Source organism: Onychostruthus taczanowskii, unplaced genomic scaffold (assembly GCF_017590055.1).
Source record: "Onychostruthus taczanowskii isolate IOZ18803 unplaced genomic scaffold, ASM1759005v1 scaffold21, whole genome shotgun sequence".
In the NCBI taxonomy this organism is placed as follows: Eukaryota; Metazoa; Chordata; class Aves; order Passeriformes; family Passeridae; genus Onychostruthus; species Onychostruthus taczanowskii.
Window position 1 is genome coordinate 6201778 of NW_024499351.1, and position 25042 is coordinate 6226819.

The following is a 25042-nucleotide window of genomic DNA, read 5'->3' on the forward strand; positions in this document are numbered from 1 at the left end:
TGGTATCTGATACATCTTTAATCCTCTGATATTTCAGAGTATTGATCTTGCAAAGAAACTACTGCAAATGAAACATTAATCTGCAAATGAATCCACACCAATTTCTGACAGTCTATTTGTTTAAGAACTTCAGAAGCCAAACCATGAGCTTCAAGGAATTCCAGACAGTTATTTTATTTTATGAGATGGTATTTTTAAGACTATTCTAAAGAAAAGAGGTTTTAAAAGTGCTCTAAGAGAAAAAGTACCAGTATGAAGCACAAAATTGTATCACTTCTCCTGCCTAAAGAAGATAAATACCAAAGTTAATTTCACACAGCTGTCAAAAAAAGAAAATACCTGAAATTTACCTCCCCAGGAAATATTTTCTTAAATCTGAAGTTCGACAGGGATGCTTATGCAGTTGAATGAATAACTTCAACAGGCATATTACTGCTGTCATCACCTCCACACTGCGCTATGATTGTACTGCACACAGTAGCATCAGTATGTTAGGTTAGGCTTTAAACACGATCAACATATTTTGCTGTTCTGATTTCCAACTCAAAAACGTTGATGTCTTTGTTTAATATTTCCCATCATGAAAAACTCATCAAGTATCTAAGCCCAGCTTTTAAAAACTGTATGCATATTCTCAAAGGTAAGTACCCAGTCAGTGTATGTCCATGTCTGAATGAAGTAAAATGCTTAATCAGAATCTTGACCATGATACAATGTTGATAATTTCTGACCTTTCCCAGCTGCCACCTATCACTTGGCTTTATTTGGTATTCTACTAAGTCTGAGAGCAGACAGAAATGTATTGCTCAAACCAAAACAAACGTTTCCTGTAAAAGACATTACTGAAACAAAGTATTAAATAAACTGTCTCCATAGAAATTTATCCCACTTAAGATGCTGGTTAACTAATATCTGTTGATCAGACATACTAAGCAGCATTTGAAACACATTTGAATGCATATGTGAGAGTTTCGATTGCACTAAAAAATGGACAATCCTTATAATTTTCACAAGTCCTTGCTAGTGTTCATCATTAATGTTATTTATTAAACCATTTAAATAATTAAAACCAATTAATTAAAACCATTCATATATCAAAATACACTTCTTTTGTCTGCTATAGAAGCTCTATTGTGATTTTCTTTAGGATGATTTTTTAAAGTATCACTATAATCCACCAAATTTCACTTCACGATACCAAAACAACTCTAATCAGGTGTCCTTTTGAACAGAGCTGTAACAAGTATGGACCTTTTCTGCAACACCTTTTAAAGCACTTTGCAAGGGAAGCACAAAGCACCACTCAGCAAACCACTGGAAAGTGAGGAATGGAATGTATACCCATAGCACCCAAGATAGCAACCTGGAACTGACCTGAATTTGAAGTACCACAAGAAGAAGGGGGGATCAGAAGACAGTATTTCTGAAATTCTTGCAGTGATCATTTCAGAGAACAGTCCAGCTCCTCTCAGCAGTTACATGAGGAGGAATGAACAAGCATAGGCAGGCATGACTTTATAGCCAGCTCCTCTTCTGGACATTCTGCCATGTGTTCCCTTCATCAAAGAAAGCAACTTCAATATCTGTCTCTCTCTAGAATAACAATGGGTTTTAATTTTGTTATTAAACTACAGATGCTGAGATCACTAGAAGTCTCCTTCCCTAAAGCTAATACCCAAAAATATCTGTGGAAGAGAACAGCATTACATGTGAATCTAGACAGAGAGCCTGATTTAGATGAATTTTTGCAGTACCCCCTTCTCCAACTTCTGGCTGTTTTGGAAATTTTTTTATACTGAAGCAAAGAAGAGACCCAAACAACTCTGAGTAAAAAAAACCCATTTTTTAGTGAGAATACTGCAATACAGTAACCATAGGAAAGCAGAAAGCACATGAATATACTTAGTAAACACTTCAAAGTGACCTTAAGAGGTGAAAAAAGTAGTGCTCAATTATCTTTATATGTATTTTCATGGACAGTAGGCAAGTGCATTATTTTCTTCATTTAAATGCAAAGAAATTATATGCAAAATCAACATGACTCAAGAATACCAACACAACCTTTACTAGGTACACCACTGATGCTCTAGAAGGATTTTGGGAAATAAGATATCCTGTGTCACAATAAAGGCATTTTTATTAGAATTGAAATTAAAATCATCTGAAGAGGAGGAATTAAAGCGAAACAAAATCTTCCTTACTGGCTTGTTTTCTAAGTAGGACTTAGTGAATCAGTGGTCTAAGATGACCAACTCCTTGGATTTCAGAAATAAAGGACTACATGGCTGTAAAATATTTTGCAGGACACTATGCCCAGTCTCCAGCTTTTGAAGGCACCATTATAGAGTGCTCTCCAAAAGTTAACTGCTCTCCATCTTAATTGGGATTTTTGTCCTACTGCTTCCATTATGTCTGTTTCCCAACTTCAAGTCTCTATTTCTCCTACACCATTTTTCTATATAACAATGGGCAGGTTTAGGTAAAGGTTTGTTTCCTATATCTTCATGTCAACAGCAAGTTTATGGGCTGCAGCTTAACATGGTTTATGATATACCCTGCAAAAATCTTTGTGGTACTAGGAAAGAGTTTGATGAGCCACAACTTTTTTGTGGGACATATCATTATGGGCTACCATGTAACATGATAAGTTATCCTGGAGCAATCACCATTAACATCTCCCAGAGGAGAAATAAATGCTGAGTGTTCCACTCAGAGAAAAGAGAGGCAGCCAGGAAAAGTGAATTGACTTGAGAACAAACCAGAATCATCCAAAACACTATTTGCTTCCCATAATATCTTTTAAAAATTCAAGTAGTAATGATACTTTTGTAGTTTTCTTTGCACTTTACTTCACACTGCTGAGGACAATCACAATTCAGCAATACATACATACATGTGTAGATGTATTTACAAAAATTGATGTCTTTATTTATCTACTCTTATTAAACTGGGAAATTTCATTCCTCTTGTCCCTCTACTCTCCCTGTCCTTCTGAGCTGGTAGACTGACATCTTTTCATTCACCTTTTACTAGCTTATTCTCATGGTTGCTGTCTTTGGTTACAGTCACTTTTGATACTACAGACAGCTAAGGAAAGAGAAGGTCTGAAAGAATTCTTATGTTATTAATTGTGTGAAAAGTGATTGTGGGCCTGGCAATATGACCAGATTCTTCAAATGTCTGTGCCCTAATGTCCTCTGAACTTCAGTTCAAGGTGGCTCCAGCTGCTAAATGTAACAGCATGCACACGCTTAGAAATTCACTGCAGAAAATGTACTCTCTCTGTCTTGGAAATTAAGTATCCTACTGGTTTTGAATGAGATACATTAAGGGAAATTAACTAAGGTGGGGCAAGGAAGAATGTTCTGGGAGATGAAAAATATTCCACAGAAGGTTATAAAAAAAAACCTCAAAGCACCAAAATCAAAGGACCTGTAACTGAAGAACGGCTGAAATTCAAGGAAGAAGAAGGGGAGAACAAAGGATGGGGAGAAACACAGAATGGTAGAAGTTACACATGCACACAAAACCACAAAAGAGATCCTGATACAGTTTTAATCCTGTGCTTTTAGTGTGGACCAAGTGTGGATTTTAGTGTGGATTCAGCAAAGCCCAAATCAACTTAGTTGACTTGTCTACAAGAGGCCACACACAAATCCTTCAACCACTCTGCTCTACAGAGAGTCAAGTCATCTCAGGATCCCAGGATATTTAATAAAACATTTCTGAAGCCAAATACACGATCCACCCTGCAAAAAAAAAAAATGCATAAACACTGATGATTGCTGAACTAAGTATGGGTATCAAAATTATCCAGCATCAGCTCCAGAAAGGACTCGCAACACATTGCTACTAATAGGGAAAGCTCATTTTAGTATCGCATCTGAACAGAGAGAACCCACAGACAATAGCAAAACAAATACGAAAAACTGAAATTCTAATTCTTTAAGAGTAGGTCTATTAAGCACTTAAAAAAAATGCTGTCTTTCCCAGTTCAAGGCATATTTAATATAAATAATGAGCATTGACTTGCTGCAGGAAAAACAATACCATTTCAGATTGAAAATTGAAAGGTAAATGAGTCACTTAGATGTATATTTATGGGAAGGTCTCAAATGAATGTTCTACAAAATGCCATTCTACATCACCAATTCTAAACTGAACCATCACTCTAACAGAATGGCTCTAAAATCCTTACTATGCTCTTCTTCAAGATTGACACTGATCAATGAAATCTGTAAAAACTGAGAACATGCACTGTTCTAAACTAGGAGGCACTACCTTTTCTTGAGTACTTCCAGGGAAATACTGAAAAAAAAGTTATAAAAATTGGTGAATAAGCATTTAGTAGGAATTCAAGTCAGACATGAGGACAATGCAAGTTCATTTTCCCTTTTCTTCCCCTTTAAAAGGAGATAGAAGATAAAACAGCACCCACTCCAAAGTGTAAGACCAAGGAAGTAACTTCGTATTCCTTTATATATGAGTACAAAAAGAAATATTAAAAAAATAAAAAAAAACAACTATTAATTATCACACTTATTTCCAGATTTTTAGGATTGCACATTATGATGCCATGCTTCTTAGATTGCTCATTTTAGGAAATAGAGAGAAATGGTCATAAACACAGGCCCTGTTTCATTTTCTCATGTAAAATCCATGAACATTAATTTGATCATGTGCTTTAACACTTGTTGAAAAAAAATTTTAATATGCTTGAAACAGACAAGTACAAAGAACTCACCAGTGTAAATTAAAACTGTAGATCCCAAACCAATCATCTGAAAATTAGTAAAATCTAGCCTTTAATGTTCCATATGCAAACTTAACTCTGGTCTTCTAAAAAAATCTTTGGTGTGCAATGACATTTAAATTAACTTCTTCCATTGCATTTTGTTTTAAGCATCCTCATGTCAACTTGTTAGAGGTGGCAGGAGACTGAAACTAAGGAACTTTGATTTCAAGTTCAACATTCTGCCCATAGCAAGTGGAGTTCAGTACCTTAGGACCTGACAGCTCTGTCACCTTCACCCTGCTTCTGACTGCATCCTACTTCTGCTCCTGCCTGTTCCCCATTACTGATCCTTTCCAAACTCTTTCCTATCTGTGAGTAAGGGATTGAGGTCTCTTCCCTCTTTTTTTTTTTTTTTTTTGTGGGGTGAAGGCAGGGGTTGCACACAACTTAAAAGCCTTTAAAAAATCCGCTGACAGCTGGAAGAAACAGCCAGAAGAAACACTTGTAAAGGGCATTTTGCTCCAGTCCTACATCTCAGAAGCAATGGGTGACGTTCCTTTGAAGGGAAGGCATGCTCTGTGCCGGTGAATTCTTTGGATAATTTGGCTGCCAACATCTAAGCAGCATTTGTGGAATATACTGGAAGTACATACAATATTTAATGCTTGAAAATTGGCTAACTTTAGGTGCATATTACTGGAAGGACCAAAAGCAAAGCAACCCTTGTGATAAACTTAAAATTCACATCTTCAACAACAGAATCATAAAGTACTCTTTATCCTGAAAAACAACACATTTATTCTCTAACATTACCTCCCTAAACAAGTGATTTTTCCTAAAACCTCATACATTATTTCAGTCTGAGGCATGCATTCACCTTAAAGACATTTGATCTGAAAAGCCAAATTTCAGAAAGGTAATAAGCAATAAATAACAGGATTTTACTGACTTCTTAATCATCTTTTCACATATCCTTATAATCTCTCTATCTCTCTCTCTCTATATATATGTATATTCAAATATATATGCAAATATAAAACCACGTGTTGCTTTCAGGATTGAAAGAAGATACACAATTTTGAATAGCTATATGGAAAATATTGTGTGAACATACTATTAAGTGAACTAAGGTTTTAATGTTCTAGTGAACAATCAGTTGGCTTTCATGATTTTTTTACACCATTCAATCATTACATTTCAACAGACTCAGAACATCAGTCTAAAATACTGTAAAACATATAAAGTTGCTGAATAGGAATTTCCATGAGAAACAGAAAAAGCTATGGAAAAAATAATTGAAACCAAAATGTCAGGGACCCAAGTCCACAGAAAATAAAGACATTATCTTGAAAGAGAAAGAGGTTCAGAAAAATGTTTACTTAAAAAAATGTTACATTCTCAAAATAATTTTCTCACAGAAAAGAGTGTCAAATGTGTCCTTTCCCTCCAATTGCTGGATTTTTTGATTCTTTTTTTCATTCCTTTATAATAGAGTTTTAAAGCTACCTGTCTCAGCAAGCCTTAGCAAACATTTCTTACCTGTGTCCCAACAGTCTCCTGAAAGCAGCGCCCAAGCTGAGTTTTAACTGAAACAGGAAACATATGAGGAATGGGTTGTTGATTTGTGTAAGTTGTATGTCCTTTCTGGGTCTTCTGATACGGAAGACCTTGGTAAGAGACCTGTGGATGTACTGGCTGAGGTACTTTCGCTTTTTGTCCTGTTGATGTGCTGTCAATCCTTGACACTTGATGGATCTGAACTGAGGCTTCAGGGGGATGTTTCACATGGATATTCACTATGTTAGGAGGGAACTTCACTAAAATAATTGAAGGAAAAACACATAAGAGAAATTGGTAATAAAATATGTGAAAAAGACATCTTCGGCACCTCTAAGACATTTCTTTTTTGTACATCAGAATTTTTACAGAGTGCCTTTGAGTGACTGAAATACAAATGAAGCCCAAATTTGGGGGTTAGAGGGAAGGCTAAAGAACACATTGAGTCTCATTAACAAAGCAAGAAAATGAAAAATCTTCATGAAAGAAAGAACAACATTATAGGATTGTAAAGACTGCTAGATAAACATGGATGTCCAAATTGGCTGGTATGACATTAATATTTGTGGTCATACTGTGTAACAAGAATCCCATTCAAAGTTCCAGAATTCATACTCTACTAGGTTATTTTTGGATATATAGTAAGCTTTATTTTCATTTTCAGATCCATCATCTTTCTCTGGAACACAGAAAAAGCTTCAGATTTCATCCCTTCATCTTTATATACCTGCCAAGTCCCAAGTTCGCCCCTGCAAGAGCTGCCAGCATCTCAACCATCTAAAATCACCACTCCCTTTGTTGAACTTTGAATTCAGGGTTTGGCATATAAAGGGGGAGGAAATGATTTTCAGACACTTCCGTTTTTAAATATGGTTGCAGTTTTAAGTCTGGGTATGTAGACTGAGACCCTCCAGTCAATGCAATCCGCACAGAACTGCTTGTGACCCCTAAGCCTCTTTTCCTGGAACACAAAATGCCCTTTAAAGTAAATCAAATTATTATTGGGGTGGGCAGGGCAGAGAGGTGTGTAGCAAGCTGTGGAGTTTGTAAGCTGCATAACTAAGTAATCATCTCCTGTGTCTGCCTGGGCCTCTCTCTGTGTGTCTGCACAGGCTACTCAAGGCCACACAATCCATCAGAGGCAGCACCCCTTCCAAACATCAAGAACCAAAAATACCATTTGACACAGCTTTCTCTATAATGCACACTGCATTGTTCAGTCTTCTGGATTATCTCCTTGTTTCCTGAAGTTTGAACTATTCTTTAGAAACTTGATTAGGTATTTTCAGCTCCGCTCCTCAGGAGGCATATTTAATCTATTTCATCTATTGGAGCTATTTTAAAGTTATAATACTTTAGAGAACGTGCTTTTGGTTTTTGACATTATTTTCATTTCTCTAGGCACATTATCAGTATTTATTGGTCTCACAAAGGACTTCCTTAAAAGAAACAGCCTTATTTTTATACTGACTGCATTGTTTCATTTACGAAAATTGTCAACATACTCAGACAGAAACATCAGGAAGAAGATGGTAGAAAGTCAGCAAAATATGGCTGCAGGGTAAAGATCTTGCCTGTAGCTGAAAACAACCCACAAGCAAAATGTATGCTACATGAGGTCTGCCAGAGGCAAACCCACAGGGGAAAGTTTCAGTGTGACAAGCAGAAGTAGTGAGGTCCTTTTCAGGTTGTTAGACTGGGTTCAGAGGGCAAGACAAGACAGCCTAGTCTGTCTGTAAAAAGAACAAAACTCACCCCAATATTTTTATGTATTAAGAGGGATCCCTTCAACTAGTTTCTCTAGCTGCTAAATCTAAAAAATATAGTGATTCAAAAGAAACAGTGATTCAAAAATATAGTTTCTCAAAAGAAATCACTGACTTTCTCTGCTTTAGTGTCTCAATCCCTCCAGAGATGCTCAGATGCTGAAAAAATCAAATTTAGGCTGGGTTCTCCCATGCAGTATTATTATCACAATCCACTCCAGGTCTTGGATCATTGCCTAGATGTGTTCATTTTTATTTTTGCCAGCCATTTCAGGATGAATTGTTTTATTCTTTCCTTTAAATAAATAAAATATTCGTCTCTCAACAATCCAACATCCTCATTTGGACATGTAAGGGGAAGAAAAGGCATTGTGACTGCTAATGATTCCAATGAGGATTTGAAGGTTGGGAAACAATATTCAAGATGTCAGACTCTTTAGCAATGAGAAACCTATTGTGCATTTTAGGAGAGAATCTGAAGAATAACTATGTATTAAAAATTTGGGGGTTGTGGTCCACTGTATTGTCTAAAATTATTTCATCTGGAATTACATAGGCAGAAAAATAAACTGATGCTCTGCTAAATGTTTAGGTAATTACATTATCTTCTTCGGATGGAGAAGATACTCAAAAGTACTTATAAAACTTTACATTTCCAGGATACTGTCAACAGTTCCTTCATAGCTCTGTCCTTTTCTGAATACAGAATGACAATGTTAGATTATATTTATTACAAATATCTTTTAGCAAAGCTATTCAGAAACTACTTGACAGTAACCGAGCCTCCTCACAACTTTCCCTATATATTTTCTTTTTATTCAGAGATACCAACCTTGAAGAGGTAATTTTAAAATTACCCCTGACCAAAAATCAATCTGACAATTCAAACAAGCAAACAAAATTCACACTAGGTCCGATGTTGAGAATCTGAGTTGTAGGGGTCACTTTATAAAATACTACCTAGACCCACAGGACACATAAGAAATAAATTCAACACTTCTCTGCAAAGCAATCGGAAGTTTTCACCTCACAACAAAAGTATGAGAGGAGACAGTAATCCAAAACTGAATGAACTTTCATGCTTCAGACTTTCAGACTGTAATGCATTTCAGACTTTAATGCTGTCTTCTTCACAGCATTAGCAGTAGTAAAACCTTTTTTTTTTTTTTTCAAGTGATATAGTGATATTGTTATTTGGCCTGGAAGGAATGTTCTGTTTAAGTGAATCATAACATGGCCTAGCTACACTAAATAGTTCACCACAAAACTAACTTATAAGACTCCACTAAGTCATGCAAGATAAACACGGCTTGTATTTTTAGTTTTATATTAGATTTAAGATTGTTTATGTTGAAAAGCACAGTCTCTTCCCTCCACTAGTAACCATGGAATCACTTGCAAGTCTCTGTCTAGGTACACTGCAATTTATGGACTCTGTTCAGCCACAATCATTGTCTTTTTGAAGAGGTCTACGTTTCTGGAAGAAACCCCCTGCATTATCCCTTGACTCTGCAATTTGCATTAAATTGTGCCATAAAGCAAAGTAAATTTACCTACAAACTCTTTTCAATAACACTGTTATTTCTTATTATTTCAGTCATTGAGGAAAACATGTGAGCTCATTATTCAAGTTGTGGTGTCAATATTTGATATGTGTAGACATCGCACTATTGTTACTGGTTAAACACTCAAAATAATTCATTACAACCAACAAGTTAAAAATACCTATTAAGAAAGAAGTTACCTTTTACACCTTGCTGTCCAGACATTGTCAGTGGCAAAGTATGAGTAGAATGGATAACTTGTGATCCTACAGCCTTGTTCACCTGTTGCTGGTGATGGTAGAGTTTTGGAGAACTGGCAGTCTGCACGGGAATTTGACAAAGTTTACCAGTGTAATTAGGAGGGCACTGGCATTTATCTCTAGAACTACACTGGCCTCCATTCATGCATGGAAGGTGGCAAATAACTGAAATGAAAACAGAAATAAAAAATTCGTTAATGATTTTAGCTTTAGTATTATCATGCACAAGTTGAAGAGGAAAGGAAGAGAGTTGGAGGGCTTCGTTCTTCATTCAGACATCTGAGGAAGTGCTATCCATCTGACATGCACTTTTCACTGCCTTGTGGTAGAACCACTTCCCTTCCCCTCCTTGTGATCTCTGACCTCTGCCTTGTTTGCATCTTCTCTCCATGACAAACAGAAAGCAATTCTTTCCTTAGATATCTCAGCTATTTTATGTCATGATGCTATTAAGCAAGACACTAAACTAAAATGGTGTCTGGCTACATCTCTTTTTCACACTTCAGTACAGATACTCTTATTTTTCAACCTCCTGTTTCTGAAAATCCTGGACGTCTGTGAAAAAACTCACCCGAGAATAAAAAGTAGTGGGGACAAATTTTCCATTTTGACTTTAAGTCTTGGCTGTTCTCTAGAAAACTATTTCTTGCAGAGGATCTAGATTTTTGCTTAACATTTATTTCTCAGATAAAAGAAGCGAATTTTTATCCACCCATAAAGATCATAAAAATATCAAGAGATTCTCCTGAAATGATTTCACAGACTCCAAAGCATTAAACTCCAATATAAAGACATGAGTAATTACTTCTGTGCTAGCCAGCACTTCCACATTTACAGCAATATTAATTATCAGATGAAACGTGAAAAATGTCAACATCAAATAAAAAATATTTCTCAACTCAGAGATACATGCAGTAAGAGGCAAGGTTCAGCACTTTCTAAAAATATAATGTGGGATGCTATAATCAATCACAATGTAAATGAGCTGTCAGAATTTCCAAGAACAAAACGATGTGAAAACAACAGGAAAAATACTATAAATTTTTGTTCAAGACAAACAAAGGACATTTTTGTCAGGAATCAAATTGTATTTGAGAAATAGAGCTCAGTATCCATTTGTCAGATTTAAGATAAGTTTCTGATTTAAAAAATAAGAACCTTTACAGTAATCATGGCATTTTGCTGGATTGGTATTGCTTGGTCTGTAATGAATTACAATAAAAATAACAAAGTGTAGATAATTCAAGGTTATTAAGAACCTAGTGCTCATTATTCCAATTGCTGTGACCTCTGGACAACCACAGGGTATTACTATTCTGAATACTATAGAAGTGCTGGAAAAGGAACCAGTGTGTTGTGTGCTGCAAGAAGACAAAGCAAAACACTCAGCAGCCCAAGGTGTTCTAACCCAGCTGTGTGATTCCCTTGGGCCAGGAAACACTCAAGATACAGCACACCCAGCCAGGCTCATCAAAAAGCAGCCCCACATTGCCCAGACAGGGTCTGGAACGCCAATGCCTGATTGCCGGATAGCTCCGCGCACAATGCAAACTGCCAGAATTGTTTTTTCACTGTGCTCAGCAAAAGTATACTTGATACTTTTCTTGTTTTATCTTATATTTATATTTAATATAAACTGACTGAAAGTACTTCAAGCTGTAGCATTGTGCTTATGGTACTAAGTCAGTCTTGGAAGGCTACCCACGACAGCACAAGCCTTACTTTTTTGGGTCCCAGCCCTTGTTGGAACTTCATCTGAGTGTGTAAAAGACATCCTTACAGAACTGCTGTTACTTCAGAGCAAAATGAAGGAGGGCTGACCACAGCAGTGACTAAAGCATGACAGACACCTCTCTCTCTCTCTGGTACCATTTCTTCCTGAGCAGCCACAAACAAGCGGCTGTACTGCAACAGAGACAACACACAAAGAATTTTAGTGCTTTTGAAGATATGCCTGAACAAGGTTGAACACCGAGGTGGTTTTCATTCAAAGTAAAATCGCACAATGACACAATGTGAAATAGCATTAACGGGGGAGCAGTTTGATGTTTGAAGGAAGTATAGTGAAACAAACGTTAACAAGAATAGTTTCACTGTGGAATTCCTTGAGTGCAAGAGGTCTAACCTATAGATTTTCTTCCCCCTCTCTCCGGGGTCGAGGCAACAAGGTAACATGCAAAATCCACCTTTTAAAATATATCCAGAATTTCTACCCAAATATACTAATTTCTTCTGTGCTACTAAAAAGCAATTCCTATAAAGGAATTCACATCTAGAAGATCAAATTGCATAGGTATCTCTGCACCACCAGGCACTCTTCACATGTTCCTCTGCTGTAGGAATCTGGTGGGTAATGAATGAATAAGCACATGAAAAGCTTTGGTCTTGAGCAAAAAGTTTGCGCTAAAAATACTGGGAAGGAAGATACCAACAGAAAAGAGTTGGTTCACGTTCCTTCTCACACCTGCTTGCTTTGGATATCCACCCAAACAATTTGTGCAAGTAAGTGCAAACAAATTACAATAAAAGTTCTAGTATGAGGTAAATAATTAAGAATACTTAATCCCTCCGTATTTAAACATAACAGGAAACAAAAATTCCAAGCTTCCAACGTTATCATGTGGTGTAAATCACTCAGTTAACTAATACTGATTTACATCTCTGGCCTAATGTATGAGAAAGGAAGTTTAAGTGAGAATACATGAAATGTATTCTGAGAATATGAAGTTCTGTAATAAAAATACTAAATTCTGAAACACGCAATTGTAAGTTCAAATCAGTCATGCAAAAACAAATAGGATGTAATCTCCGGGCTAAACTGAAAACTTGACAATCTCAAACAGTAAATATTATGAGAACTTAAAAAGAAACCAAATTCAAAACAAAACACCAAATTAAAAAAAAAAGAACCCACACAACACTGAAATAAAATTTCTGATTATTTTAAATAGGTGTAAGCAGCCCACACTCTTGTTGCATGATTTCTTCAGGTAGTTTATGGCCAGGACAAGGGGCTGCATTTGATTGTTACACTGGTGCTGGAAATCACTGTCACATAACCTCACTAGAAGTGGAATACACACACCCAGACCATTTGAGAACAGTGAGCTGGAGGAGCATAAGTTTTCAAAAAGGCAGAGGAAGGAACCACTGTTGTTCCTTGACAAGGCTCTGGGAATCTCTGTTTAACGAAGACCAAAGAGCCCCAGGGGAAGAACCACTTAAGATAGAAACAGGACATAAAGCCAGGGTATGTTTGAACAGCTCAACCTGAACTGTAAGTTTTTTTGCTTTGTTTTGTCTTGTCATTGAGGCTACAAAACCTAAACAGAATGGCAGAATACCGCCAGAGGCATAAGGGACATTCCTGACAAAAACCAGACCCACGCTTTTTGGGAGAGACCATTTGAAGATGCTGGGTTTGCACCAGAGTTCTCAACTGACATTCAGAAGAAGGGTATGCTGAAGCCTGATGCTCACTGGCCTGTTACCATTTCCTCTGGAAATAAGAAAATAGAAGAAATAAAAGTACCCATTATGGAGTGAAACCCTCTAGCTCAGACCTTGATAAAAATGTGAAGATACATCTGCATAGGATAAGAAGAAATTTCAGTTCACATGTGGATATCTTACAAACTAAGCAAAGGAAGTACTAATGGATATAAGAAAGGCAACAATTTCCTCACTTGGGTCTACTGTAAGCTAAGTCTCTCAATGGTCTCTTCAGGAGCCGAAATATGACTGAACAAGCTTAATTATTTTTCGAACTATAAATGAAAAGTGGAGACAGGTTTAAGAAAACATGCCCATCCTTGGGCATTTAATTGGTAATAGCAAGCTTTGATTCCTCTGGCATCCAAAAGTCTGAACTCTTCCAGTCTGGCATAGCTTGCTGTGTATCACTGTTCAAAATGAGCCAGGCAGTGAAGGTGCATCAAGATGCCTCCAAAGGGAGTCTCTGAATGGCTCAATGCATAGAAAAAGAACATTTGCAAGATGATTCCAATAAAGCTGCCACAGTTATGAGTTGGAAACACTAGTACAGGGCATGAAATCATCAACAAAGCAGCTAGGAAACCACTGATAAATACAGTTTGTTCATGTAATTGCATAATCTAATTTGTTTTCGATACTCAAACAACCTCGAACAACTCCAGATAAACTAATTTAATCAAGTCCAAATGTTTTCATTTAATCAAAACAATATGTAACAAAACAAATTCCAAGCACCTAAAGCCTCCTAATCCTTCAAAATAGCCCATGCTTACCCAAACAAGCCCTTAGGATGGAAGGAAACTCCCTTCCTGTAACCAGTGTTAGAGAAAATGAAGATGGGTTTTGAACTGTTCCTCATCAGACTCTCCAAATTCCTTTTCTTTTACACCTCAGGGAACATATGACTTTCCCTCACCACTCTTTCCCTTTTCTACTTACATGCTATCAACAATTCAAGCATAAGCACTATTCAATCACACCAATAGCTTTGCCAAGGAAAACCTTGAACTGCTTATGTAGATTACAGTATTTCCACTGGATGCATCACAAAGAGCAGATTAATTTTGTCTCTGAGTACTGCAGTTATCCAGCATTACTACATGCCCCGTAGCTGTTTGGGCATCTTTCATCCACCCCGTTACTAAGCACACAGAAAGCACAGGGACTCCTACGCAGACCTACTGAGTACAAATTGTCACACTGCCATATGCAACATTCTTATAATACAGTGCTCTAAAACACCACAAGCTTTGGGTAAAAGTTGAAACCCAGAGGTGCCACATAGGGATCTGCACAATTGCTCTAAACTTACTTCCACTTTCTAATTGCAGTAACTCTTACAGTAACTCAAAAAAGGCACAGAGGTGTGAACTACAGTAGTGATGTTATCTCTGGTTTGAACTCTTCCATACCTTTTTCCCCTTTTTTTCTTAACCTGTGGTATCTCAACTTTCTAACTAATTGATCCTAAACTCTTTTCAGATTTCTGGTTGTAATTCAGAGGTGTTACATAAAGAAGTTGCAATTTAAAAAATAAATTAATTATTTCATTACTTTAGTAGCATTCAGATAATCTTGGTATCACCAACTTGTGCTTGGGAATGCAAAGGGAGATGTGGCCTTGGAAGTATAATACCTCTGCATACATCTCTGAATTTATCCTAATGTTTGTATTTTGACTTTTAATATAAACATTCCCTTGCAACAAGAAAAAGCTATTTTCAAATGTAATCTTATAGCAAGAGGTCCAGCACAAGATGTAAGAATGATTTTTTTTCTGCTATGAAAACACTGAAATACCTCTGTAACACCACTGAAAACAGCGAAGTGGTGCCCCACTCCTGTGACTGGCCGAGTTACATGAACATGTTACTGAAGGCACTTGAGATGTTTCTTCTGGAAAGAGGTAAAATCTGCAACGCTGCAGGGAAAAAACTTCAAACAGGAATCTAGCTCAAACCTAACTGTATCATAAAAAAATACACAGCTACTAAACTGGGTTCTCAGCTACTGCAAATTAACACAGCCACTGACTTCATTAGAATTTGTCTTATTTTTAAACTAATGTTACCAAGAGATCTTAAAAAGTAATTCATCCCCACTTGGAAATAATATCATAAATACTGCTATATAACCAGATACGCAAACCAAATGACTACCAAAATAAGCAAGCTTTGTGGTGCTATTCCAGTCTGTATCATGCACGTTTTTTGGAGCTAATGGAGGCTACACTGTCAACTATGGAACATCCTGATACTGAAATTTGGGGAGCAAGTTCAGATCATAAAGGACAAGGCTGCAATATGTTATAGAAATATATATACCTTTGAGTGAGCATCATGATCAGCAAGAAATCCAGAATGAATGTGTACTAGATAATTTCACTCTACTACTTATCTGTGTTCCTCCATTTTAAACTCACTACTTTAAAACAGCTCAGGAAGAAAAGCTGGATGTACATCTTCAAGTACACAACTTGAAGATATGTACGCAAAGTCAACCAAGAGACATCCAATATGTCCCCAGGTATTTCATTCATCGCTCATTGTGGGTCCCAATGGGATGGGAGTCTCATTGGCCATGTATCACATCTTTCCAAATTCATGTGATAAGCCAACTATCCTCAGACTGTCAAATGCAACACAGGCCTGTTGTGTAGGTGCCTGACACGATCACCATCTGACCAACAGCTGCCAATAAAACTCTCATTGTTACAGTCTGGAAAGAACAGGAGGGATGAAAAACAGTCATAGAATATTCAAATACTATCAGAAAAATTCAATGTATGCTGTGGCACAGAAAATGGCCTAAAGCTGTGCTTACTCAATATAGAAAGGGTATAGCAAAAATTATGGTAGTTGCAAAACGATTGACAGGAGGATTCTTACTAACAGGCATGATGCTTAGTCAATACTTGCTAACTCTGCTTCTAATATTCTCAGTATCTGAGATGATTCAGACACTATTTTGGGAGGCAAGGAGACACTGCTAAGGAGTCACGTGAGTCTCTCCTACACTGATCATAGGTGGAGAATTTACTGACTTGTTGGACATCACCCTGATATACTGAGTATATCACAACAGTTAGGCTTAGACTCAGTATACTAAGAAAAACAAAAACCCCCACCAGTTGCTGTTTATCAGGAATTAATGCCTTAAAAATGGCCAGGGTCAGACCTTTGAGAATGATGCTAACACATACAAAAAAAGGTACTCCAGACACTTTTTTTGATTTCTAGTGTATTGATATTTATTTTCCTCAGAAATAAAACAACTAGGAAGAGCCGCCTTTGGAAGGGTAGTAATTTAGCACCCTTGCTTAAAACAAGCGTGCTGTAGTATAAAAATTTTATAGGTATCAATTTAAGCAGTCCTGAATAACTTCTTAGTTGCCATCATCAAAGTAGAAATATTGACATCAAGGTACATGGTGTCAGATGAAAACTACCCTTCCTATGTTCCCAGGGTTTTTAAGACTTACCCTTCTGTATATGTTTCGTGTGCCTGAGCATGTGTAATACTAACATGTATTAGTAAATGTTGTTGAAACATACCCATCTTCAATAGAGCAAGAATTCAAGAGAAGAACAGGTAAAAATGAACAGCAAGCATCTTTATTGCTACAGGATCCTTCCAGACTATATTCTTCCCTTCAGGTGCCAGCTGAGCAGCCCTACCCACTTTTAAGGACAACAGGATTAATGACTAATTTGACCATAATGACACTGGGCTTCACTGGTCATGCACTGTTACAATCTGAAGACCTCAGAGAACTGATTCTCTGCTCTGACACCTATTGTCTTATTAGGCTATTGCCAAAAAACAGACTGGACTATCACATGGAGTAACAGCCAGTAGCATAAGGCAGAGAAAAAAAAGCTCCTCCTAGACATCTGACTACTTGATTCCCATCAGACAAAACAGCTACACCTTCTGAGAAACACTGGCCATGCTTCTGTTATGCAAAGGCTCTGAAGACCACAGAAGTAGTTAAGCTGACACTGGCCAGGGACATCAGCATCCTTACAATTTCTGGCAACTGAATAACAGATATTTAAGCTATGTGCTGGCTTCAGCTGGGGTAGAGTTAATTTTCTTCACAGTTGTGTTTGGGGTTTGTGCTGACCATAGTGTTGATAATGAAGAGATGTTGTTATTGCTGAGCAGAGTTTACACAGAGCCAAGGCCTTTTCCTCTTTGCGCGCTTCCATGTGGGCAAAGAGGCTGGGGATGCACAGGAAACTGAGAGGAGACACAGCCAGGACTGGTGACCCCAAATGACCTGAGCGATATTCTGGACCATATAACATCATGTGTAACATCATGCTCAGTGTAAAAAGCTGGGGGAAAGAAGGAGGAAGGGAGGGACATTCAGGATGATGGTATTTGTCTTCCCAAGACACTGTTACATGTAATGAAGCCCTGCTCTCTTGGGAGTGGCTGAACACCTGCCTGCCCATGGGAAGCAGTGAATTAATGCCTAGTTTTATGTTGCTTGCTTGCATGGCTTTCTGCTTTCTCCATTAAAGACCTTAATCTCAACCCAAGAGTTTTCCAGCTTTTACCCTCTCGATTCTCTCCCCAGTCCCACTGATGAGGAAGTGAGTGGCTGCACGGTAATTGGTTGCTGGCTGGGGTTAAACCACAACAGCTGAGATTTCATTCCTATTTAACCTTTGGTGCCTTCTTGAGCCACACAAGTTAGGAATGCTGTTATCTGAGGTTTCCTGGTTTGACAGCGAAGACAGGCTGGCCCAGCAGGCCAGTAAGGACATGCACAAGCCAACTTGCCATACAGGTGCATCTCAGCACCCACTCACAACCAGGCTCTTGACTGAGGTATCTTGGTATGGTTTGGTGAGCCAGATGAACCCCCAAACTTAGACCCAAATGGTCTATGAACACTGATTCTCTGCATCCCACCATACCACAAGACATCCTCCAACAACAAAATTATGTTTAAAATAGAAAAAGAAAAGCCACAGAAACCGTAGTCATTACAAAAATTTCCGAACATAAGAGACTGGTCTCTGATTACTACAGCATTACCACAGTGCTCATTTTGGTGTAAAAACATCTACAAGAAGTATAAAATAAGAACGGACTATTTAAAGTGGATATTCATTAGCATACAAATAGCAGCTCATAATCCAGGCATTCATGGAAGAGTTAAAAAACATGAAAAACATAGGCTATGATTTTCTGGCACTGGCTACAACGCTAGAAATTGGAAAGTTTTCTAGGGAGTTGACCTTGCGGTGGTGACACAATGTGAGAATGGGATGGATATTGTTCAGAGTCTGAGTCATATATTAGGTCATCGGAGACCAGTGAAAAGCTAGAGACTCAGATCCTGGAGTTCTGGGAGAGGAAAGTAGAAAAGTCACTGCTAGCGAATCAGAAGGATAAAGGTTACTCTGCAGACAATGTACAGTTGGAAATTCATTTAAAAAAACAACTTCACTACCCATTGTGGTTCTTATAACCAAAATAGATGTATGAATTGTTGCACAAGCTGTGCAAACCCAAAACACAATCAGTGCTCTGCCTGGCCATGCCCAGTTCCAAGCAACTTAACCATGTACCCAATACCCCTGAGCTCGTACCAATGAGGTCCAACCTCACTGAGAAGCTTCACATCACAACGTCGTACCCAACCCTGTGCAATGAAATGTGTACAAGTACAAAAAAAATCCCTTTTCCCCCTTGTCACACAAGGCTTTTTGTGCAAGTCTGGTTAGACAGATGTTCTAGCACCTACATTTATAGCATCTAACATAACAGACTGAATTTAATACATTAAAATAATAAATAAGAGAGAGACAATGGACACATGAACTTTCTGCTTTTCTTCTTTCAACAAAGCAGAAAGGTAGTATTACAACTTATATTATGAAGCTGGTCTCCCCTGTTTACCTATACCAGCAGTTTCCAAAGCAGGGTGTGCTCATCCCACACAGTGTGCCAGAAAATGCACTGGGATGCATGAAAGAACTATGTTTTGTACCATTAGAAATAAAATTAATTCTCAAAAGAGTTCACTTAGACTTTTTTTATCAATTTTTACTTTCTATTTTGTCTATGGTTTATAATGGACAAATAGATGATATATACAGTAGTAGCTGTATATAATTTATAAATATATACATATTGGAGAGAGTGTTCAAAAATATTTTACTGATAGGAATGTACAACCATTTGGAGACTGCTCCCCTATACATCCTATGGACAGAGGCAGCCCTTCTAAGGGAGAAGTCAAAGATCTCATTTCTAAATTATGAGATGAACAGCTGCTAAAAGTTCCCCTAAACTTGAAATACCTGAGTAATACCAAATATAAAAATTTGATTTAAGAGCTCATATTAACATATTTAAATTAAACTGAAAATATAACCAAATGAGAAATCAACAAATTATTTGGATGAATAAAATATAGATGAGAAATACTCTGTTTGGGTTCTTAAAATTCAATCCTCTTCCTGTGCAATCAGAAAATATCCAATTTTACTTCTATTCATTGACTAGCAGCCCTCAAGACTTCGCAAGAGATTAGTGGGGAAAAAAAAAAAAAAGAAGAGTTTACAGCTCCCATAGACTGCAACTTTACTCACATTCAGAAATCCCTGGCTGAAAGTTCATGGTTCACCCTCTTAACAGGTTTTCAGGTTTTTATGGATATACAGAAAACTCACTGAATCTAAGTGTGTACATAATGAAGACAAAGTTCATGTTCCAAAAGAAAAATCCAGGAATCCCAGTGCCTCTGCAAAATAGGACTCTCAATTACAGTGACACTCAAATCTAAGAGCTAATTACAAGCGGAATGGATAGATGAACACTATACAGACTACACAGGCACTGAGATAAGAATTATCTGGAGCAGAATAAAAAAACAGAACAAGCAGTAGAAAGGCTGAATGGGGAAAGACTGTGATCAACAGAGCAGTGATAGCTGCTTGCTTCCTTCTGACTGTGCTAAACCCAGAAGAACACATTTAATACAAATCCATTTGCTAAGAAATCTATTCATGATAAATGCCATATTTTAACATGTAGAGAAAATTTTCAGACTCTTTCTTCTGTACTTGCATAATTTAGAGTAAATTTCTTTTTTTAAGCCATAGTTGGCATATACTTGATCTTCAGTGAGGTGTGTGCAAAGACATTTAGTTTAGCAATATCATAGCTATAGCTCTACAAGGTAGTGTATCTATATGAATATGCAACAATGTAATAATTCAAATAAACGCCCTCTTAGTTCTCTTTTTAAAGTACTTCAAGTCAGACGTACATAAACTAATTTCTATAAATTAAAACCATATACAGTAAAATAAAACATTATGCATTTTAACTTTGTGTTCTGTTTTGCTTTAACTCTGAGGGAAACATACTCCACATGTTTTTGAATGGCTGCAGGTGTGGATTTTGTACCATTTCCATTTGTGGTTTTTCCTATGACTGCACATCCAAAACTGTGTTCTCTGTAATAGACAGCTTGGGGAGCACTTGAGAGCAGAAGGACTTTTGCTTCATGGTGATGGTCTGAAGTCTTTAAGGTGAGCAAAGGAGTGGAAACAAGTTGCTAACAGACTTGTATGAGTTTAACCTCATTAAAATCACCTGAATGAACAATATCTTTTCTACCAATTAGCATCTGGCCCCCACTGGAATCTGTAAAGATGTCAATTTTGAATAACTATTTTAAGGTTATGAACAAAGAGCTCACAGATGCTCTAAGTTCCATGGCAGAAACAAGAACTATTTTTTGATGACAAGTTTCAATAAATATATGGGGGGAAAGAAATCATTCTTTTTGAACAGATGTGGACATCAAAACCAGCAAAATCATTAAAATACAATTTTTCTTAGTAATTTGAGCACCGGAGGTCCATAATTGAAAATGCATTAAAATCCTGAGCTTTGCTCAACCTATAGAATGGTACATTTACATTACAGGATAGAATTGTAGTGCACTACTATTTCAGATTAGAAAAGCCTATACTATACTACCTGGACTGTACATAAATTAATTCATTCTGCTGTCAGCCCAGATTAATTTACAGAACAACAGGAGACTGGAAAAAAAAGTGTTTTGAATTCATGGTCATAATTTATTCCTCCCAAATAATTTTGCATTGGCTCTTCAGGCTAGGAAATACCTTTTCCCTACTATCTTCCATAAAGCATAGAATAATTTATAAAAATAATCCCACCGTTGCCATTATTTTAGCTACTCAGTTCACTGTCTGAGGAAAAATACTTGGCCTTCATTTTGCTACAGCTATTATAATCTTGCTGCAAGAATATTTCTAGCATAGTCATCATTTGCACAGATTGAATTTCAAATTGCCAGATAAAGCAGTAGATAAATCCCAATATCCTTTTCTTATTTTTTTTTCCTGAGACACATACACTGGCAGACTGACCAATTTCTTTGACTACTGTTGAAGCAAGTTTAAAAAGTTATTCTATTTGCCAAGTTGTCCAAGAATTTTGAAGTTTTCCTGTGTATATTAAAGGAAATAATATTTCATCTGACAGCAAAAAAAGCATAAACCAACAAAGCCTGATAAGACACAAATTATAATTACTGCAACAGAAGAAACAAAGCTTTTACCAAATAAGGCTACAAGGTAGCTACCAGAGACAGTAAAAGAACAAAAGTGATAATACTAAAGGAATAATAAAGTTCTTGCATCACAACTTCTTCATATTTGCAAGTTCAAGTACAAAATTCAAGGATATTTCAAAGTAATACTTCACTGTTCTGTGACGTATATTTACTAAAGAGAATATTTACTAAAAAAAACCCCATGAATTATATCATATACTGTTCTTGTTCTATGTAGTTATTACAGAAATAAGCTTCTGTTCAATTAGGTTGTCTGATGGAACACAAAGTTGAAAATAAAAGCATTTAAAAAATGAAAATAAAATCACTTCTCACTTATGTTACCAAGAGAAGTTTTAAAAATCTCTGCATGACATGTGTTAGCAATTATTTTAAATCTTCCACATGTCTTTCTGCTACATCTCAGATGAAGGCACAGGAATAGTGTTTTGCTGGGGCAGAGTCACACAGGTCAGACATGACGAGTTACCTACACAGGCTGACACCATTCACCAAATAGCAAACATCACTTCAAAACAGAGAAGAAAGTGTCTCTTGTAACATGTTACCTTTCTAGCAACTCTTACTAAACCAAATAAAACAAAAGAACAAAATATGATAAAAAAGTGAACTGTGTGTACCTTACAAGCTGCCAGAAGAGACTGCGACTGTAAATTCCAATAAATCTACACAAACACTTCCACAAGATGTTGGTCTTTTATATGCCTTTACATGTCATTAAATTAGCTTTCCAATACTATTTTAAATATTTCTTCTCACAAAAAGGATAATAGAAAATCCTACTCAAATATCAGTCTTACAGTTCCTCTTCAGTGTAGTAGGACACGTGCAGTATGTATCATAAGGAGCAAAGAGTTGACAACTTTAATACCAAATGGTGGCAAGAAAACACCAATTATTTCTCTTGGACTTTCTGTCATATGTAAACTACAGATAAAGGCAGATGGCTGGCTTGCCAATGGACTGCCTTGCTTGCATGCAATTGCAATTTTTAACCAACACTACTCTTCCATAATGCCTGAAGTGCTTGAAGAAAAAGCAGTGCTAACTCCTACAACACTAACAGTAATTCATGATCACATAGGTCTGAATAAAATTCAGGAATTCTGTCAACATTCCTCAAAATAACTGCTTTAAATTTTCACAATTATAAATAATTATGCTTACTAAATTCTTTGCTAGATAGGAAATTCTCTTAGAATAATAATTACATATTAGGTCTTCTTACTAAATTTCCTTTGAATAACCTATTGGTTTAAAATATATTGGTCAAAATTTCTTTCACTGCTTTCAACAGAAGCACAAATAAAATTTGAGAAAAATGCTTCTGTTTCTTCTTGAAAGTTTTGCTCTATATGTAATTGGAAACTTCTGGACAATCTCCATTATCTAAAAACATTTACACAGAGTCAACACAGCAAAGCTGGAAAATTTTTTGATAGAAAATTACAACAGGAAAAGCACCAAAATTCAAGAGGCAACACAATTTGAGCATTGTTGTAACAGAGTACAGAATATCCAGGTCACTCTAATCCATGCAGAAAGGTCCAGAATTTATGATTAAATATGAAGGACCAGATACATTTTTACTTAAGACACCATCTTCATCTGGAGAAGGCTTCAAGGTGACCTCACAGCAGCCTTCTAGCAGCTAAAGGGGCTGACAAGAGAGCTGGAGAGGGACTTTTTACATGGGCATGGACATGACATGGGGGAGTGGCTTTAAATTGAAAGAGGGGAGATTTAGATTAGACAGGGGAAGAAATTCTTTACTTCGAGGGAGGTGAGGCCCAGAGAAGCTGTGGATGGCCCATCCCTGAAAACATTCAAGGCCAAGCTGGATGGGGCTTTGGGCAACCTGGTCTAGTGGAAGGAGTCCCTGCCCATGGCTGGGGGTTGGAAGTCTAAGATTTTAAAGGTTCCTTCCAACCAAAACCCTTCTATAATTCTATGACTCTGTTTCCTTATGTGACACAAATACTGCCAAGTGCTCAGACACAAAATTTTTGCAGCAAAATATGCACTTTTACTGGCAAGCATACAACTTTGACTTCTCATTTATAACAGTCTGAATGAACCTCTTTAAAGGAGATGCAGGGCAAATGAACAGTGAATATGAACCTAAGTATTAAATGTCTGCTTCCTTTACTAAGTTCTGTCATTCCTGTTCAATCAAAAACAGATCCCTTGGGAAAAAATAGAATGCAAATCTATAATTAAATAAATATACACAGCGGGGGGGGGGGGCAAAAAATATTAATTTGTATTAATTTGGGCATTTACTAATTCCTTATTGCTTCATTTTACAGTTACAAATTAGTCATTGTCCTCCCACTCCTTACAGGAAGGGAATTCATTTCAAAATTGGAATGTGGAATAATTTTGAGTAGAAACAGGACATCTCACTGAGTAACTTCAACACTGAGAGAGACAGAAAACTCATGTGCTACTCTATTCCTATCCTTTCCTACGCACACATATCAACCCTGTTTACAAGCCTCAGCAGATATATCAAGACTGAAATACCATATAAACTGCACATGCATCAATCCAACAGAATAATAAGATTCATCTATTCAGCAGAAGTTTCCACTCAGATTAAATGCTTTCATTCTCCAAGCCAATGAAATATTGGAGGTTTGTTAGTTTAATTGCAACATATCCCATTCACAAAATGAAACTGCAAAAAATCCCAAAGTTTCACTGAAGCAGCCTGGCAATCAAAGAGGTCATTCCTTTCAAATACCAAGCTTTCATCACCTTAAATTGCTGTGCTAGGAGCCATTCTTCACCACGCCAAAAATCTCAGCTACCTGAAAAGCAGCAATCCCCTCAGTCCATCCCTTGTTGTGGGTTTTTTTCTTTAATGGCTTAGCCACATTGTATAAAATTTTCAGGAAACAGGATTTGTTCCTTGCCTGGGCTCGCTGCTACCAAACTTCAGCTGAACTGACAAACTGAGCACATTTTAAGAATCTGAAATAATCCATGACAAAGCCTGAGTAGCTGTAGTACAGGTATTGCAACTTATTCTCTCTGAAAATGCAGTGCTT

At 37.0% G+C, this 25042-nt stretch overlaps 1 protein-coding gene across 5 annotated transcripts in view; it reads right to left on the reverse strand.

The window, feature by feature from the left end:
* The window catches only part of LTBP1 (latent transforming growth factor beta binding protein 1), a 186072-nt gene that overhangs the window by 92590 nt on the left and 68440 nt on the right, over window positions 1-25042 (reverse strand). For 4 of the 5 annotated variants that reach the window (XM_041404348.1, XM_041404346.1, XM_041404344.1 and 1 more), the window contains 2 exons: window positions 9803-10027; window positions 6275-6552 (listed from right to left, as the gene is read on the reverse strand). In XM_041404348.1, coding sequence (XP_041260282.1) covers window positions 6275-6552; window positions 9803-10027 — 503 coding nt within the window. The remainder of the gene's footprint in view (window positions 1-6274; window positions 6553-9802; window positions 10028-25042) is intronic. The other variant, XM_041404347.1, reaches the window with a different exon arrangement.